This window comes from Mandrillus leucophaeus, unplaced genomic scaffold, assembly GCF_000951045.1.
Source record: "Mandrillus leucophaeus isolate KB7577 unplaced genomic scaffold, Mleu.le_1.0 Scaffold216, whole genome shotgun sequence".
NCBI lineage: Eukaryota > Metazoa > Chordata > Mammalia > Primates > Cercopithecidae > Mandrillus > Mandrillus leucophaeus.
Genome location: NW_012102210.1, coordinates 3,106,361 through 3,124,007, shown reverse-complemented (window position 1 = coordinate 3,124,007; position 17,647 = coordinate 3,106,361). Strand labels below are relative to the sequence as shown.

Genomic DNA, 17,647 nt, shown 5'->3' with positions numbered 1-17,647 from the left:
TGTGTGTGTGTGTGTGTATACACACGCATATAACCATTCAATTAACAAAAGATACATTCAATTAACTTAAAATATACTCTTTGAAGTTCTCAACAGATTAAAAAAATCAATATTCAGGAAGAATATAATTAATGTAATTAATAAAATGATTTAATAGATGTATATTAAGAAATGCATCATTAGGTGATTTCATTTTGTGTGAACTTCATAGCGTATGCTTACTCAAACCTAGATGGCACAGCCGACTACACGTCTAGGCTGTCAGGTACAGGTTGCTCCTAGGCTACAAAACTGTACAGCATGGTATTCTACTGAATACTGTAGGTAATTTTAACACAGTGGTATTTGTGTATCTAAAATATCTACATAAAGAAAAGGTGTAGGAAAAATATACTATTATAATCTCATGGGACTGCTATCATTTATATGTTCTGTGGCTGACTGAAATGTTGTGTGGAATCTGACAGTGACTGCAGTGTCATAGTCTATTTGGAAACTCTACCTTCTTTAAAACACCCATGGATTACTTATATTTAGCCACAAAGAAAACCTCTATGTATCCTTAAAACACAAATAGAACACAATACAGTCTCTATCTAATCACAATACATTAAAATTATAACTTAATAAGTAATGACAATAAATCCAACATGGAATTATGAAAAAGTTATCTCTTACATGTCTTTTGAATCAAATAGAAAATGCAAAGCTACAGTTAGATAACATCTAGAAAGCATTACCAATAAGAATACTAATAGGTACAAATATACTGGCTATATACACCTGATTTCCACTTCGATATCTAGAAAGTTGGATACAATATTGCTCCCCACCTTATAACATGACAACAATGGCAAAAGGATAGAAACGGCAAGTTTTTAACTTTTCTGAAAGCCAGCAGCAAGTTGAGGAGTGGAGGGAAGAGAGCATGAGGCAGGCTTGGTACTGATTGTGCCTTGGCCCTAGGCCAGCTCTCAGGACAGCCTGCTCTGCCCAGGTCCTTTCAGGTTCCAATGACTCTCCCTCCTCCTCAGACTATGGGTTCCTGTGCCATCCTTGTTGCTCCCCTCTACCCATCCACATCTTCATAATTAGTCCTTTGATTACCTATGTCTATAAAGCTACTTGAAGTGTTGGGACCTGGTATCTTCTCCTGTAGAGAACTTGTTAAAAGGTTGGGTTAAAGAATGTGTCCTCTCTGAAGAGCTAGGACCATCGCCCTCGGATTTCGGGACATCTAACCAAGGAAGACCTATCTGTCTACTTTCATTCCCCTTCAAATGATAAGTCCAGGGCACTGATCTGATGTTGGGTTATTGATGAGAGATCGGGGGAGATGATGTCCTTTCCAGGAACCTACGTTAAATGTAGGTTTAACGTAGTTAAATCGATTTTTCTCTTCCTCCTGAGACTTCCAGAATGTACTGCCGCTGGATTGTCCATCTTCCGTCTCACTGGCCGCTTTCCAGCTGGGCTGATCCAGTGGAGGAGAGATCTTCCTGGATGCAGCATGGGGTGGCACTGACACGCCGCTCTCAAACCCCACAGCTCTGGGAATAACAGCGACTCCAACAATGCAATGAGCTATTATAATCAGGTTCCTGGGAGCAATAGAAAGACACATAAAATAGTTTATCAGAGTAGTTAAACTGTTAATGTCTAGTCTAACTAACTATGGCAAGTTAATTATTAAGTAAGCAAGAAACAGCAGCAATACAAGTGTTTAATGAGAAATGCAAAGGCTTCAAAGGAGAGAGGGACTCGGACCCGATTCATCTGGTTGGGTGGTCAGAAGTGGACGGGGCAGGTAGCACTAAACTGGATCTTGAAGAAGAAATAGAGCCTTAGTCACATATGGGAATTTGGCCAAGTATGTCCTGACCACTGGCAACAGGATGGGGGTGATGGGGCCTTACTGGTGAATCTTACGCACCTCCAGACAGAGCTGCTTCTCTGGGCTTGTGAGGCTTTATGCGAATTCCAGACTCACTAAACACTTGTCAAACCCCTGCCTGCAGGGTCAGCACAGTGTACTGAAAAAGTAAAACAGTGCAGGCTTTGGGGCCAGAGCTACCTTAGGTTTGAGCTTTCACTTCCCATGTGGGGCCGTGGAGAGGAAATCTCAGGTTTCTGGGCCTCAGTTTCCCATTTGCCAAATGGGGATGTTAATAATACCAACCTTAGCTCCAAGGCTGTTGTGAACATGAAATTGCACAACGTGGGAAACCGTCTTTCTCACAGTGCCAAGCATCTAATAACTTCTTGGTGAAAAACAGCTATTGCTTCTTCCCTTTATGTTCTAGGCAGTAGTGCTGAGGCAGGCAGTGGAGTAAAATTAGACTGACTGCTGGTGGGAAAGTAAACTACGGCTGACAGTTTGGAAAACAGTTTGGCATTTCCTCAAAATGTTACACAGGATTAAAATATGAACCAGCAATTTTGCTCTCAGGTATACATCAAAAGAATTGATCATGGTATTCAAACAACTGCTCGTACGTGAATGTTCACAGCAGCACCATTCACAATAACCAAAAAGTAGAAACAACCCTAATGTCCATCAACGAATGAATGGATAAAGAAAGTGCAGTATAAACATACACGGAATATTATTGAGCCCTAAAGAGGAATGAAGTACTGATGCATGATGCAACATGAATGAATTTTGAAAACATTAACTGAAAGAAGCCACATAAAAGGTCAGATATTGGAGGTGAGAGAGCTGCACCGGCCACCTTTGGAGTGGAGCCCAGGGACAGAGTGAGTGAGTCTTCCCTCCAATTAGCAAGTGCCTTCCTGTGCGTGTCTGAGTGTAAGGGGTGCTTTCTACCGGGCATAGAAGAAGGCTGGGTTATAGATAAGGATGGAGTTCAGATGCTGCATGGTGATACTGAGCCTGGGAAGCCTAAGTTTCATCACAGAACTGGCTCCTCATTGGCTCTCTTCTCCTCCAGCTCCAACCTGTCAGATTCTGTCCTTACTGAACAGAAGAGGCAACTGCTGGACAACTGCTTATCCTTTCTCTCCTCCTCGAAGATACAACGCCTGTTTCCTGACCCTCACTCTTAGTTGATAATATGCTTTCCTAGTTCATTGTTAAAAACCAAAACACAACAGAAGAGGCAATGGCAGCACATAACACATTGTCAGTCCCTGTTCACATTCCTGCCTGCCCCTTTTGCATGACTGTCTCTTACAGGCCAGCCCCTCCCAACCAATCAAGAGCACTGTCCCAAATGTACCCCCACCCCTATACCATCACTGTTTGGCTTGCCTCTGGATCTCTTCAGCAAACAATTATTTCACCTACATACCAGAAAGCAAAACCTTTTTTTAACTCTTATTTTAGGTTCAGGGGTACAGGTGCAGGTTTGTTATATAGGTAAATTCATGTCATGGGAGTTTATGGTACAGATTATTTCATCACCCATTTCCTAAACCTAGTACCCAATAATTATTTTTTCTGCTCCTCTCCTTCCTACCACTCTCCACCCTGAAGAAGGCCCCAGTGTCTGTTGTTTCCTTCTTTGTATTCAGAAGTTCTCATCATTTAGCTCCCACTTATGAGTGAGAACATGTGGTGTTTGATTTTTTTTTTTTCCCCCTTTTTGAGACAGAGTTTCACTTTTGTTGCCCAGGCTGGAGTGCAATGGCATGATCTCAGCTCACCACAACTTCCGCCTCCTGGGTTCAAGCGATTCTCCTGCCTCAGCTTCGTAAGTAGCTGGGATTACAGGCATGCGCCACCAAGTCTGGCTAATTTTTTTTGTATTTTTAGTAGAGTCGGGGTTTCTCCATGTTGGTCAGGCTGGTCACGAACTCCCGACCTCAGGTGATCCGCCTGCTTCGGCCTCCCAAAGTGCTGGGATTACAGGCGTGAGCCACCGCGCCCAGTCTTGTTTCTGTTCCTGAGTTAGTTTGGTAAAGATAAGGGCCTCCAGCTCCATCTATGTTCCTGCAAACACATGATCTTGTTCTTTTTAATGGCTGCATAGTATTCCATGGTGTATATGTACCACATTTTCTTTATCCACTCTGTCATTAATGGGCCTCTAGGTTGATTGCACATCTTTGCTATTGTGAATACTGCTGCAGTGAACATTCACATGCATCTCTATGGTAGGACGATTTCTATTTCTCTGGATGTATACTAGTAATGCGATTGCTGAGTCAGACAGTAGTTCTGTAACAAACCTTTTTGACTGCACCTTCCTCCGCAGCTGCCAGGCATCTCCCTGTTTCACTCTGTGGAAAACCTGCTCCACAGTGTCCTCTGCACTCAGCTCCAGTTCCTCTCCTGTGAAACCTTCCCCTGTCAGGAGGTCTTTGGGGACCACTGAACCAATGCTGCTCCTGTCAAGGTCATCAGTCATCCCCATGTTGCTGCATCCTGTGGTCAATATCAGTCACTTCCCAGGCCCCATCTCACTTGACCCATCACAGAAGCCTTCGACTCTGTCGATATTTGTACCATGAACTTTATTCCACAAAGAATAAAGAAAGGTTTTGAAAACCAGATCTTGTCATCAGTTTTTAAAATTATGTTATAATGGATACATACAAAAGAAACTGTGGAATGCATATATTAATATTCAGGTTAGATACAATCAGTCATTACTGCAAACGTGCCCTTCCCACACTGTTGAGTCTTACACATGTGGGGATATTGCTCCCCTTGTACAAATTAGGAGAGGGGGGTTCAGAGAGGTTAAGACACCTGCAGGAGGCAGAGCTAGGATTTGAACGCAGCTCTGTTTGACCTTAAAATCTATATTTCACCCAGTAGGCAGCACGACCCTCAAGGAAGATCCAGGTTTTCTGGAGCCTGAGGCAAATACGTTTTGGAGCCTGTTTTCAAAATATAAAATTATAAAACCACAGAAGGTTTTTTTTTGTTTTTTGTAAGCAGCTGGTGCAGGGGAAAGAGGAACTTGGAAGCCTAAGCTTTGTTAGCTTCCCAATAAAACGTTTCTCTTCCCTGTTCCTGCCCTACTGGGAATACACAAACTGCTTGTCTATTGTTCACTCACTCAACATGCACTTACTGAGCACCTACTACCTGCCAGGCTTGTTCTGGGCACTTAACATACATGAGTGAACCGAAGAGCCAAAGATCCCTGCTTGCAGAGCCTATTAAATAGAAATCAACAACAGATGCATATCCTTAGCATTTAGAGCAGGTTAGAAGGTAACAAGAAGACTCAGAGCCAGTTATGGGGATAGGGCATGGCCAGGTGGGCTAGCGGTGAAGTACATTGTGAAATAGGGTATTCTGGGTAGAACTGGCTGAGAGGAAGACCTGGCATTAGGGTGTGGTAGAAACCCAGTCACCCTTGAGGCTGCCGGGAGGGTACCCTGCTGATTGGTTATCAGGCACTTATGGCCTTATCAGCAGATTGGCCTAAAGTACCTGGGGCTGGGTGGTCCAGGGCTAAAGATCAGCCCAAGGCCAAACAGCCTTGTCTGGTGTTCCCCTGACAGCAGGAACACACCTGTGTGTGCCATCAGCCTTGACCCGACTTCCAGCGTCAGCAAGAGCCGTGGAGCCCCAGGTCGGCTGCCTGGGACCAGTTATGCACAAGCGGGGTCCTCCGCCCCTGCTCTCCTGGTGGACGGTGACAGGATATGAGAAGTTGGTGATGATACTGTTCCCTAGGGAGAAGAGCTGAGGGGTGGCGAGGAGGGCCTAACCGAGCAATGGGGTCTGGCCGGGGGACATGTATCTGGAGCCCAGGTGCAGCCAGCCAGGGGCGGGGGAGCACAGGCCCAGGGGCAGCTCCCTTGCAGGGACGCCTCGGCAGAACTCGGGCCCTTCTCCCTGGTGGAGGCCCAGTTGAGGGGAGGGGTGCACCAGCGGGACAGAGAAGGGTCTTTCCAGGGGGAGCAGGGGGCACATGTGGAGCCCGGGCAGATGGGGTGGCCAGGGTGGGACCCATACCACTGTTCCACAGGAACCCCCAGCTCCCCAGGGCACCCCATGCCCCCAACCCTGCCCACAGTGAACCTGCCATTGCCTCTAGGCCTCCAGTGGGCCAAGAGCCTGCATGTGGGAGGGGGAGTCAGAAATGCAACTTCAAGGAGTCAGCCCCAGCTGTCTGGGCATGTTGGCAGCCCCAGTCCAGAGCCATGGCTTCTTGGGCACCCCCACCCCATCCCTGTCCCTGTCCGGTTCCCAGGAGAGGGCTCCATCTCCTTCCTTCTAGTTCACATTCACTTTGACCAACACCTGGCACCCTGGTGGGACCCCCAACCCCCAGTCTCCCTTGGGGGTGCCCTGGGCTAGGAGGGCCAGGCCTCCTGGGGCCCCCTGAGGTGGAGGAGGGGCACGGGGTGGGACTAGGGTATGGGTAACCACCACACACACTCACCCAGGAGTGTCAGCAATGAAAGAAAATGAATTCCTCTTTCCAGACAGTATGGGGTCTTCCAGGTAGTGTTTCTGATACTGCTGAACTGAGTGCATGAGCCTTGGGGAAGGCCTAGGCGTGGGTTCTAAACTTCTTCCCAGCTGCCTGACCCCCAGAGCCCATCCTCTGGTCATGGAGAAATGGAATTACAAATAAAATCTTCTCCCATCCCAGCAAGCCTCTCTGCAGAGGAAGAAGAGAAAGAACAACACTTTTATCCTTGAAAAAGCATTAACCCAGAGCGAGATGTGCAAGACAGGCAATGATCTGCTAAGACGCTGCAAAGACAGAAAAAAATCTCACCGCTAATCTAGCCAGGGGGTCCAAACCATTGCACACGTTCTCAAGAGAAGCCATGCCTAGTCCTCGGGTCAGGGGACTGCACAGCACTTTTGGTCACACCAGGTTCATCAGAGATTCAACCTCAATTCACTCAACAACCTGCATCTGCTATTTTACTTCATATAAAGGAAAAACAACCCTTATCTTTACGATAGAAGTTGATTTATCACATAGGGCAAAAGTTAGGTTCCCGCCCTCCCATGGAGACTGGGAGACAGGGCCCTGGCTGCTCTGATGATAACGTTTCAAAGACTGGGCTCCCAGGTCCTTCAGGGACATAGACCTTGCAAAACTGGCAAAAGGCTTATTTAGCTGTCAAAAAGCTTTGCATGTCCCTCAAAGGGGCAGAGGAAGGATTTAAAATGACAAGTTTTCCAAAGAAAATGCTCTAAGAAAAGTGACAGAGGACACCTCTTCCCTTAACAAGAAGAATTAAGCCTCTTCACTGTCTTTTTTTTTTTTGCTTTTGCTTTTTGCCCTAACACTGTTTCTGAGAGCGTTGCCCCATGACTCCTGAGATGTGCCACCAGTTCGGCCAAGCTTAACATGGGGTGCTTGGAGTGAAAATTTCTATTTTTCCTTATTGCTCAAAAAATTAAAATCTCAGCTTGTTGGTATTTTGTACAAATCTGCATGTTCCCTTCAAGAAAACCTTAACTCTGAGGCAGTGAGGTGAGATGTGGTTGAGGCAGTGAGGTGAGATGTGGCTGAGGCAGTGAGGTGAGATGTGGTTAAGGCAGTTCCCCAGGCGGGGCTGCTGGTTGGCCCCTACCCCTCAGGTAGGCTTCCCTGGTCACCCCTCACTGTCGCAAAGTAAGACCTGAACATGAAAGCTTTCACATGCAGCCCAGATCCACGCGCCTTTGGGTTTGCACTTTGGGCATTGTCTGCAGCAAGTGCTCAGCTCCAGGCCAGCTTCCAGAAGCTCCAGGACTCATCCCTTTATTTAGGAATTGAAAATGAAGACTTAAGGCCTTGCAAGGCAAGAATTAACACACACCCTAGAAACCATAGTCTCCTTCAATGGGTTTTAAATTGACCCAGGATGCTGTGGTTGACTTTCCTACCTGACTCTGGGACAGCATCACATGGCAGAGGCAGACCCTCTCTCTGAACTGAAGCATTCCTTTGTATCAACTTCATGTCTTTAGACAAAGCTGAACTCTCAACCAATTGCCAATTGGAAAATCTTTGAATCCACCTGTGACCTATAATGTCCCCCGCCGTTTCATGATATCCCACCGTGTTAGACAGAGTCAATGTATACCTTCCATGGATGGATTTAGGACGTTACTCCAATTCTTGTCCCCTCAAATGTAGAAAACGACTGCCCCAGCACACGTTTTCAGGATCTCTTGAGATCCCCAGGCCATGGTCACGCATATTGGCTCGGAAAATAACCTCTTTCAGATCATTTAACAGTTTGATGTTTTTGTTAACAGGCCCCACTGCGGGCCTTGGCACACCCTTTGCCCAGCTTTGGTTTCCCAAACCGGCTACTGGTCCCCAGCCCTCCCCTCCCAACCAGCACACTCTTCACCTCACCAGCAACTCCACCTGTGCTCACCTGGGTGGGCCTCTGTCGGCTGCTGATCTGTACCCGTTTCCTACCCTTCCTGATTGCAGGATGCCCCCTCTGTGGGCAGTGCTCCCTGTCACTCAGCCCCTCAGCCCCTGTGCTCCCTGGGGTTCTCCATCTCTATGGGGTGCTGGTATCCTTGGGCCAGGACTCCTTTCATATAACCTGGATTCTGCTACAGTCTCCAGAAAGTGTGACTGAGTCCCCACATAAACCTTCGCTGTCACCTGGAATGCGGGGCATAGACCCCACCTTTCTGCTGGTGGTGAGCAAGGAAGCAGACAGCTTCAACTGGGCTGGCAAACACCTAATGTCCTATGTAGTGTCAGTCTTGGGAGGAAGCTGACGCCACGCACAGAATGGCAGAAAAACCAACATGTCAAACCTACTTTCAGGTCACCCTGTCTGTCTTCCTGGAGTTGGCAGTTTCATGGGCCATTAGATCACCTCTCTTACTTATGGCAATTTTAGGTGGCTTTTCAACAAGTGCAACATAAAAGTCCTAACTGTCAAGTTCACCATCCTAACAAAGTTATTCTGGACGTGATGTCTCCACCATCATCCTGTTCCCAGAGCCCCATCAGGTGTGTCCTCCTGGGCAGCAGCCTGGCTTCTGACATCTGGTGCCTTCATGCCAATTCCAGGTCCGGCACACCATACACCCTTGGCCACTGTTTGTTGAATGAATAAATAACTCTTTCAGGTCTGACAAGGAAAGTCCAGGCTTCTATCAGGAAAGCTACACAAATGCAGAAGTTACACTAAATCCTGGGAGCAAGAGATGCCTGAATGTCAACTGAGGTGGTTGTGTTTTGAGGAAGCCACAGCCACCGGCAAGCATGCAGGGAGAGATAGCACACAGGGACAGAGCACAAACCTCTCCCCCTCCACGTGACTGGCAGGTTTCTGACTCTGAATATTGGTCAGACTCACACTAGCAGTACTCAGTGGTGCTTTGGAGCAGCTGCTCACCTCTTGTGATTCCTAGGCCAACTCTTGCTTGACACTGAAATGTTCTGAGAATACTCTAAAGATGAGCCATGGACTTACTGCCCAGACTTGATGCTCCTTAGACTTTTCCTTAGAAGTGGTGTTGGGTGCCAAACACCTGGAATCTCAGCAGCCTCCACCCACTAGCCCCGAGTCCCTGCTGCTGGCTCCCAGCTTCTAGTTTCTGCTGAAGAAGGCTGCAGGGCAGCAGCTTTAGGGGAAGCCTTGACTTTTCCAAATCTGGGCTCTCTCCAGTGTTTTCCTGAATGCCCCAACCAGAAACCTGACTGTTGTCTCTGAGCCCTTCCTCATCCTGATTCCTGTGTGAATAATTCCAATTCCTGCCATTTCTGTCCCCAAAGGCACCTCCCTGTGGCTCATGTCTCACATTCTTGACTTCCTCCTTCTGGTGAAGCCACTGCTGTCGCATGGGCATCTGCTGCCCAGGTGGCTTCTTTATGAATCCAGAGCTACCCACAGCCTCAAGCCACGCAGCCCACTGGGTGCAGAGTTTAGCAGGCGAGCAATGCCTTTGAGCAAATAAGAAAAGGTTGCCTTTTCCTTTGGCCATTCTGAGCTTCGTGCCATGGCTCATGGCTTGGCAATCAGAGGGAGGCCCGATTTTAGCTCCCACCAGCCCCTCTGGGCCAGCTGCTCTTGTACAGTGAGCACCCACGTCCCTGTACTGGGGGCCCTGCTCCTGCCTGGATGCTGAACGAGCCATAAGGGGTAGCTGCTTCCATTCCTACCTCTTCAGATCCGTTGTCCACCTGCAGCCAGAATGATGTGCACGCACACACCACACACACACACACACACACACACACACACACACCCCTCCTCCCGTCCGTGCATATCAATGTCCTCCCATTGCTCTTGGAATAGAGTCCAAACTACCTAACCTAGATGACGGGCCCAGTGTGGTTGATCATCAATAGGTTAGCTAATCTTTGGAAGGGAGCTTTCCCTTCAATAGCATGTAATTTGGTGTGGAAACAGGCTTTTACTGTTAGGTTTTGCTTTTACCTATCTCATGTACATTTCATCCTTGTAATCAGGCCCCTTGAGATTTCAGCACCCCAGCATGTTTTAGGGCCTTCTGATCAGGCCCTTGCTGGCTTGCATATGTTAACCACTTGCTTTTGGTCCAATATTCCTTGTTCCCACAATATAATGATAAACTGCTTATGTACTGTTTCTTTGCCCAGCAGGAAGACATACCTTCAGGGTCAGGAAAAGTTTGCAGAAGGAATGAATTCCTTGAAGGACACTGTGACCAGCTGCTGACATCCAGAAGCCTGGTTGCTCAAGGTGTTATCTGAGATTGAGGAAACACAGACTTTTCCTCTCAATCCACCTGAACTCCCCCTTCCTCACTCTAGCTGCATAAAAACGTTCTGCTGCTGCTTCTTTGTTGAAGTGAATTTGAGAGATCTTGCTCTCCTACCTTCTTGCTTTGGCCAAATCGAATAAAACTTTCTCTGTCTCCAAGCCCCAACGTGTCAGTGTTTGGCATCAGCTCCACGTCGGGTACAAGAGCATGAATTTGGGCCTCCCCAACATCTGCAGTGCAAAATATTTAACAATGGCTATGGCACAGCCTCTGACCAACAGCCAGAACACACACCAGCCACACACAGCCATGTCTGTCATCCGAATGTCAACCTTGCTCATGGCTGAAATGACCCCCAGACACAGGAAGTGCATCGCACACAACTGTTGACTGAATCAATGAATGGGTGGAGGCAGGGGTTGGTGAGGTGGGTGCAAGGAACTGCCAACTATCAATGCTTCATGGACCAGGGAAACCTCAGTGGGGAGAAGCCTAGCTGGGAAGGGCCTTCTTGCCAAGCCTGGGGACTCGGCTTCTGCTCAGTGGTGACTGAGTACAGGGTGAATGGCACAGTTCTCAGGCTCGCGGTATACGTGTACAGGGACCAGGGTGTATCTCAGAGAGTACCAAGTGTGCCAGGTGGCAGAGAGATGCTCGGGGCCTGAACAGCCAAGAGAGGTGGCAGGCCTTCCAGAAGGGCAAGGACCCCAGGTGATCCCAGACCTTGAGTCTCCCCTTCCAGGTCATTCCCTTTGACCACAAAGGAGAATGCACACTAGGCTCCCTGCTGTGTTACGGTCCAGCTCTTTGACCCTAGGGTTTATGATTACCAAACATTCAGGAGCCAACCAATGAGGCAGGCAGTCTGCTGTGCAGGGGTAGGCAAGCCCGGGACAGTATCTCCTGGATGCCAGTGAGCGGCTGAGAGCTGAAGCTTGGACACTCAAGGCTCTTGTGGTGACAGGTGAGAGGACTGGGTGGAAGGACAGTGCTCTGAGCATGCACCTTCCTTGGGATCTGGAGGCTGGGCTATTTTTTGTGCTTGACTCTTATGCCACCTCAGCAACTTAAGAACTTACAGTAATGCTGGAGGGAGCCTTTCCTGAAACTTGTGTTGGACACAGGATTTCTGTGATGTATGGTCCCTGGAGAAGGACCAAAGCTTTGGACGTGTGGCCTGCCTGAGGTAGGTGCCCTCTCAATGCACCAAGAAGCTGAGAGAGCCAGAAAAAGGAAACAGATGGAAGAGCGGTGGGTAGTTCATCTATCAGGGCTTTATAGAATGTATTTTATTCAATCTTCAAAACAACTCTAGAAGGCAGGTTTTCTTCTCCCCTGTTCTATAGATGAAGAAATGGAGGCTCAGAGAGGTTAAGTGACATGCCCAAGGTCACACAGTTAGAAAGGGATGGAACCAGATTCCAGTGTAGGTCTTTCTGACCCTACGTTCTCTCAGTGGCAGAGGCCTGCTTCCTCATGGGCAAAAGTGGAAAAACACACCCTTGAGCAGGTCTCCCTGTTCCTGCAGGGCTGGGAGACATGCAGGCACTCACATGATTTTCTCTCTTCCCCAGGCCTGGCACAAAGGCGTGCAGGGAGGCCTCGCTCTGTCTCCTGGACTTAGAGATTTCAGACACAGAAGTCTGTCCATGGCTCCTTATCACATCCGCAAATACCAGGAGAGCGACCGCAAGTGGGTCGTGCGCTTGCTCTCCCAGGGGATGGCTGAGCACATCCCAGCCACCTTCTGGCAATTGCTGAAGCTGCCTCGAACCCTCATACTCTTACTTGGGGGACCCCTCGCCCTACTCCTGGTCTCTGGCTCCTGGCTTCTGGCCCTCATGTTCAGCCTCAGCCTCCTCCCTGCCCTGTGGTTCCTTGCCAAAAAACCCTGGATGGACTATGTAGACACAGTATTGCGCACAGACATGTCTGACATCACCAAATCCTACCTGAGTGAGCCTGACTCCTGCTTCTGGGTGGCTGAGTCTGAAGAGAAGGTGGTGGGCATGGTAGGAGCTCTGCCCGTTCATGATCCCACCTTGAAGGAGAAGCGGTTGCAGCTGTTTCATCTCTCTGTGGACAGTGAGCACCGTTGTCAGGGGATAGCAAAAGCCCTGATCAGGACTGTCCTCCAGTTTGCCCGGGACCAGGACTGCAGTGCAGTTGTCCTGGACACCAGCAACATCCAACTCACTGCCTTGTCCCTCTACCAGAGCATGGGCTTCCAGAAGACGGGCCAGTCCTTCTCCTGCATGTGGGCCAGGCTAGTGGCTCATATTACAATTCATTTCATCTACCGCCTCCCTTCTTCTCAGGCAGGGGGTCTGTGATCTCTTTCCTTGTGTATTGGTCAGAATAGAATCCATTCAGCTGTAACAGCAAGCAATCCCCAACCTTTCACTGCAATGACCTTTCAATGCAAAAAAGCTTATTGTCCAGCCCCATCTGAGTCCCAGGTGATTGCTTGTGGGGTAGCTTCTGGGTTTCTGCTTCATTCAGTCTTTTTGAGTCCCATCTGTTTCGTTTTTCTAGTGCCAGGATAATGCTGCTAAGAACAACCATAAAATGAAATAAATATTTAGCTCATGAGTCAGCAATTTTGGCTGAGCTTGGCTGGGCATTTCCTCTGGTCTCAGATTGCATTGTACAAATGCAGTGGGATTGGCTGAAAGACTAGGTCAATGATGCTTTTTCGTTTTCCCACAGGCTAGCTCAGGCATGGTTTCAAGGAAATTGCAGAGAAGCAAAAACAAAAGCAGAAACAAACAAATGTGTTTTCAAATCCCTGCATGTGTTGCATCTTCGCCAAACTTGGCGAGAGAGGAACCTGCCTCAGTAGCGAGAAGGGCTGCAAAGTCACATAGCAAAAGAGTGGAATGCAGCCTCAGGAGAAGAATTGGGGCCAGAGACACAATCAATCCACTCTAACCCCAGGGTCTCTGCAGAGGGAAGAAGGTGGCCTCTGAGGGGAGTGTGGGATTTACCATGGGCTAGACCTGGAAATAGTATAACTCTTCCAGGGGATCATAATAGAATCCCTGAGACTGGGTAACTTACAAGGAAAACAGGTTTATTTGGTTCATGGTTTTGCAGGCTGTACAAAAAGCATAGTGCAGGCATCTGCTTCTGGTGAGGGCCTCAGGAATCTTATACTCATGGTGGAAGCTGAAGGGGGAGCAGGTGTGTCACACGGCGAGAAAGCAAGCAAGAGAGATGCCAGGTGCTTTCAAGCAGCCAGCTCACATGTGAACTAATAGAGCCAGAACTCATTCATTACCATGGACAGAGCACCAAGCCATTCATGAGGAATTCACCCCTATGACCAAAACACCTCCCACTAGGCCCCACCTCTAACTTTGGGGGTCATATTTCAACGTATGATTTGGAGAGAACAAACATCTGAACTATATCAGTGCACCCCTTACCCCCAAATCTCATGTCATCTCACATTGCAAAATGCAACCATCCCTTCCTAATAGTTCTCCAAAGTCTCACCTTGTTACAGCATCATCTTAAAAGTCCAGAATCCACAATTTCATCTAAGCCTCAAGGCAAATTCCTTCCACCTATGAGGTTGTTAAATCAAAAACAAGTTACGTACTTCCAAGATACAATTGTGTTACAGGTATTGGGTAGACATTCTCATTCCAAAAGGGAAAAATTGGCCAAAAGAAAAAGGCGACAGGCCCCACACAAGTCTGAAATCCAACAGGGCAAACATTAAATCCGAAAGTTCCAAAATAATCTTCCTTAACTCCATACTGGTGAGAGGAGTGGGCTTTGAAGGGCTGCGGGTGCAGCCAACATTGCTGCTCGCACAGGTTGGGATTGAATGCTTGTGGGTCTTCCATGCTGAGGTTGCAAGATGATGGTGACTCTACCTTTCTGGTGTCTGGAGGGCATTGGCCCCATTCCCACAGCTCCACTAGGCAATATCCCCATGGGGACCCTGTATGGGGGTTCCAACCCTATATTTTCCCATGGCTCTGCCCTAGTAGAGGCTCTCTGTGGGATCTCTGCCCTGTGGCAGGCTTCTGCCTGGGCACCTAGGCTTTTCGATACGTCCTCAGAAATCTAGGTGGAAGTTCCCAAGCCTCCTTCACTCTTGCATTCTGCAAGCCTGCAGACCTAAAACCATATGGAAGGCTGGGCATGGTGGCTCACATCTGTAATTCTAGTACTTTGGGAGGCTGGGGCAGGTAGATCACCTGAGGTCAGGAGTTTGAGACCAGCCTGACCAACATTGTGAAACCCCATCTCTACTAAAAATACAAAATTAGCTGGGCATGGTGGCACATGCCTGCAATCCCACCTACTTGGGATACTGAGGCAGGAGAATCACTTGAACCCTGGAGGCAGAGGTTGCAGTGAGCCGAGATCGTACCATTGCATTCCAGTCTGGGTGACAGGGCAAGACTCTGTCTCAAAAAAAGAAAAAAGAAAACCATATGGAAGCTGCCAAGGCTTAGGTCTTGTACCCTCCAAAGCAGTGGTCTGAGCTGCACCTAGGGCCCTTTGAGCCAGGGTTGGAACTGGAGAAGCTGGGATGTGGGCAGTAGCATCCTGAGATGACATAGGGCAATGGTGCCCTGGGCTTGGTCTTTGAAACCATTCAGTCCTCTTAGGTGGGCCTGTGATAGAAGGGGCCTTCTGAAATGCCTCTGAGGCCTTTTCCCACTGTCTTGAATATTAGCACCTGGCTCCCTTTCAGACATGTAATGTCTCTAGCAAGTAGTTGCTCAGCAGGCTGCTTGGATTCCTACTTGTCTACCACATGGCCAGGCTGAAAGTTTTCTAAATATTTACACCCTCTTCCCATTTTAATTATAAGTTCTGTTAAAAGAAATACACTGACAAATTAAATTTAACAGAGTTTAACTGAGCAAGAAAAATAAATGATTTGCAAATTGGGCAGTCCTCAGAATCACAGCAGATACAGACAGACACCAGGGATGCTGTGTTATCAAAGCAAATTTGTGGACAGTAAAAGGAAAGTGACATACAGAAAATGGAAGTGAGGTACAGAAACGGTAAGATTGGTTACAGCTTTGCCGGGACCAGCTCGGTCAGGGAGACTCTAACCCAGTGGCGCTAGAAGAATTAAAGGCACACACACACAAATACAGAAATATAGAGGTGTGAAGTGGGAAATCAGGGGTCTCACAGCCTTCAGAGCTGAGAGCCCCAAAGAGAGATTTACCCACATATTTATTAACAACAAGCCAGTCATTAGCATTGTTTCTATAGATATTAAATTAACTGAAAGTATCCCTTATGGGAAACGAAGGGATGGGTCAAATTAAAGGAATAGGTTGGGCTAGTTAACTGCAGCAGGAGCATGTCCTGAAAGTACAGATCGCTCATGCTATTGTTTGTGGCTTAAGAATGCCTTTAAGTGGTTTTCCCCCCTGGGCGGGCCAGGTGTTCCTTGCCTTCATTCCCGTAAACCCACAACCTTCCAGAATGGGCATTAGGGCCATTATGAACATGTTACAGTGCTGCAGAGATTTTGTTTATGGCCAGTTTTGGGGCCAGTTTATGGCCAGATTTTGGGGGGCTTGCTCCAAACACAGCTTGGTGTTTGCCTTATCTGAGCATGATTCGAGCAGTCGGTTGCCTGTGAGTGGCTGAAGTGTGGCCAGTGGGATTGGCTGAGGCTCAGCTATTGCTAAAGAAGCATCCTCCAAAGTTAGGTTTTCAGTCTTCCCACCTACTAGTTACATTACGGTTCACCCTGAAGAACTCAAGTATGGGAACATGAAGGCTTCCTCAGGCCAGACTTGAGTTCCATTTATCAATTCCCCTCTTTTTGTCAGACTCTCAATTTAAAGAGATTGACCAAAACTTTAGGCATTGATGCTACTCTCTCACTATTGTAAATGGTCTCAGTATGGCATTCACAAGTCATTTTAGTCTCAGTATGGAGTTCACAAGTCTTTATTGGTGTCACTATGAAGTTCACAAGTCACAGCTTCACACTAGGTGAATGATTTTTTATGTTCTTACTGACCCAGTCAAAGTGAGACCATTCGATTCTCAATGTATGGCTGTATACAAAACATTTAAGACTTGAGAGGATGCAGCACACTAGGGAACTATTATTATGACTATCAAGAGAATAATACCAAAATACCAAGGTGCACTCCTTAACAACAGTTCTTATGAAATAAATGAAACCAACTTAAGTCAAAGTTCAGGCAACATAGGGAGTTCAACAATATTAAAGTTTAATTGGTCATAGTTCTTGTTTGAAATGTGATAGCAATTAAGGGCCATAGTTCACTGTAAAGTGGCCTGATTTAAAGACGCAGCCATTTTCATTGTTGCTCTGGTAACACAAGCCATACGAACCTGGACATTTACTAGGAGACATATAAAGACTAGAAACCTTTGGGAAACCCAAGCTTGTCATCCACCATTTAGGATGTCTACAAACCGGCTGTTAGTTGCTCCTGTAAACATACCGTGTTTTCCGCTGGAGAGACTTCTTCATTGTATTTGGTGTCAGAGTCTAAGGAAACAGCAGTGTCAGCCACCTTTACATTAAGCTTTCTGTAGTAGCAAAATCAGGAGAGAGGTAAGTGCAGCATTCCATTTTGTTCAACACCAAACACAGGCCCCAGCTTGAGTAAAAAGGAGATATGAAGCTGCATGATGCTCCATTAACTGTAACATCTACCTCTTGTTTGTTTGTTTTTTTCCTTGAGACAGGGTCTCGCTCAGTCACCCAGGCTGGAGTGCAGTGGAGTGATCTCAGCTCACTGCAACCTCTGACTCCCGGGTTCAAGCGATTCCCCTGCCTCAGCCTCCCAAGTAGCTGGGACTACAGGCATGTGCCACCATGCCTGGTTAATTTTTGAGACTTCATCAGCCTGGCCTTTACTGTACATGTTTCTGTCCACATTTTGGCTACAACCACTTAACACATCTCTAAGAAGGTCCAAATCTTTTCTCATCTTTCTGTCTTCTGGGCCCTCCAGTCTCTTCTAACCGCTG

General features: G+C 47.6%; 1 protein-coding gene across 1 annotated transcript; it reads left to right on the top strand.

The window, feature by feature from the left end:
• The first annotated feature begins 11,551 nt into the window (after nucleotides 1–11,551).
• On the top strand, nucleotides 11,552–13,089 carry LOC105540169 (N-acetyltransferase 8-like). The gene is made up of 2 exons (XM_011980690.1): nucleotides 11,552–11,612; nucleotides 12,223–13,089. The coding sequence occupies exon 2, from the start codon at nucleotides 12,298–12,300 to the stop codon at nucleotides 12,979–12,981; it is 684 nt and encodes a 227-aa protein (XP_011836080.1). The 5' UTR covers nucleotides 11,552–11,612; nucleotides 12,223–12,297; the 3' UTR covers nucleotides 12,982–13,089.
• The last annotated feature ends 4,558 nt before the right edge of the window (nucleotides 13,090–17,647 follow it).

What these genes read in the sequence shown, in the direction of transcription:
- LOC105540169 (XM_011980690.1), top strand. Translation starts at nt 12,298, where the DNA reads ATGGCTCCTTATCACATCCGCAAATACCAGGAGAGCGACCGCAAGTGG.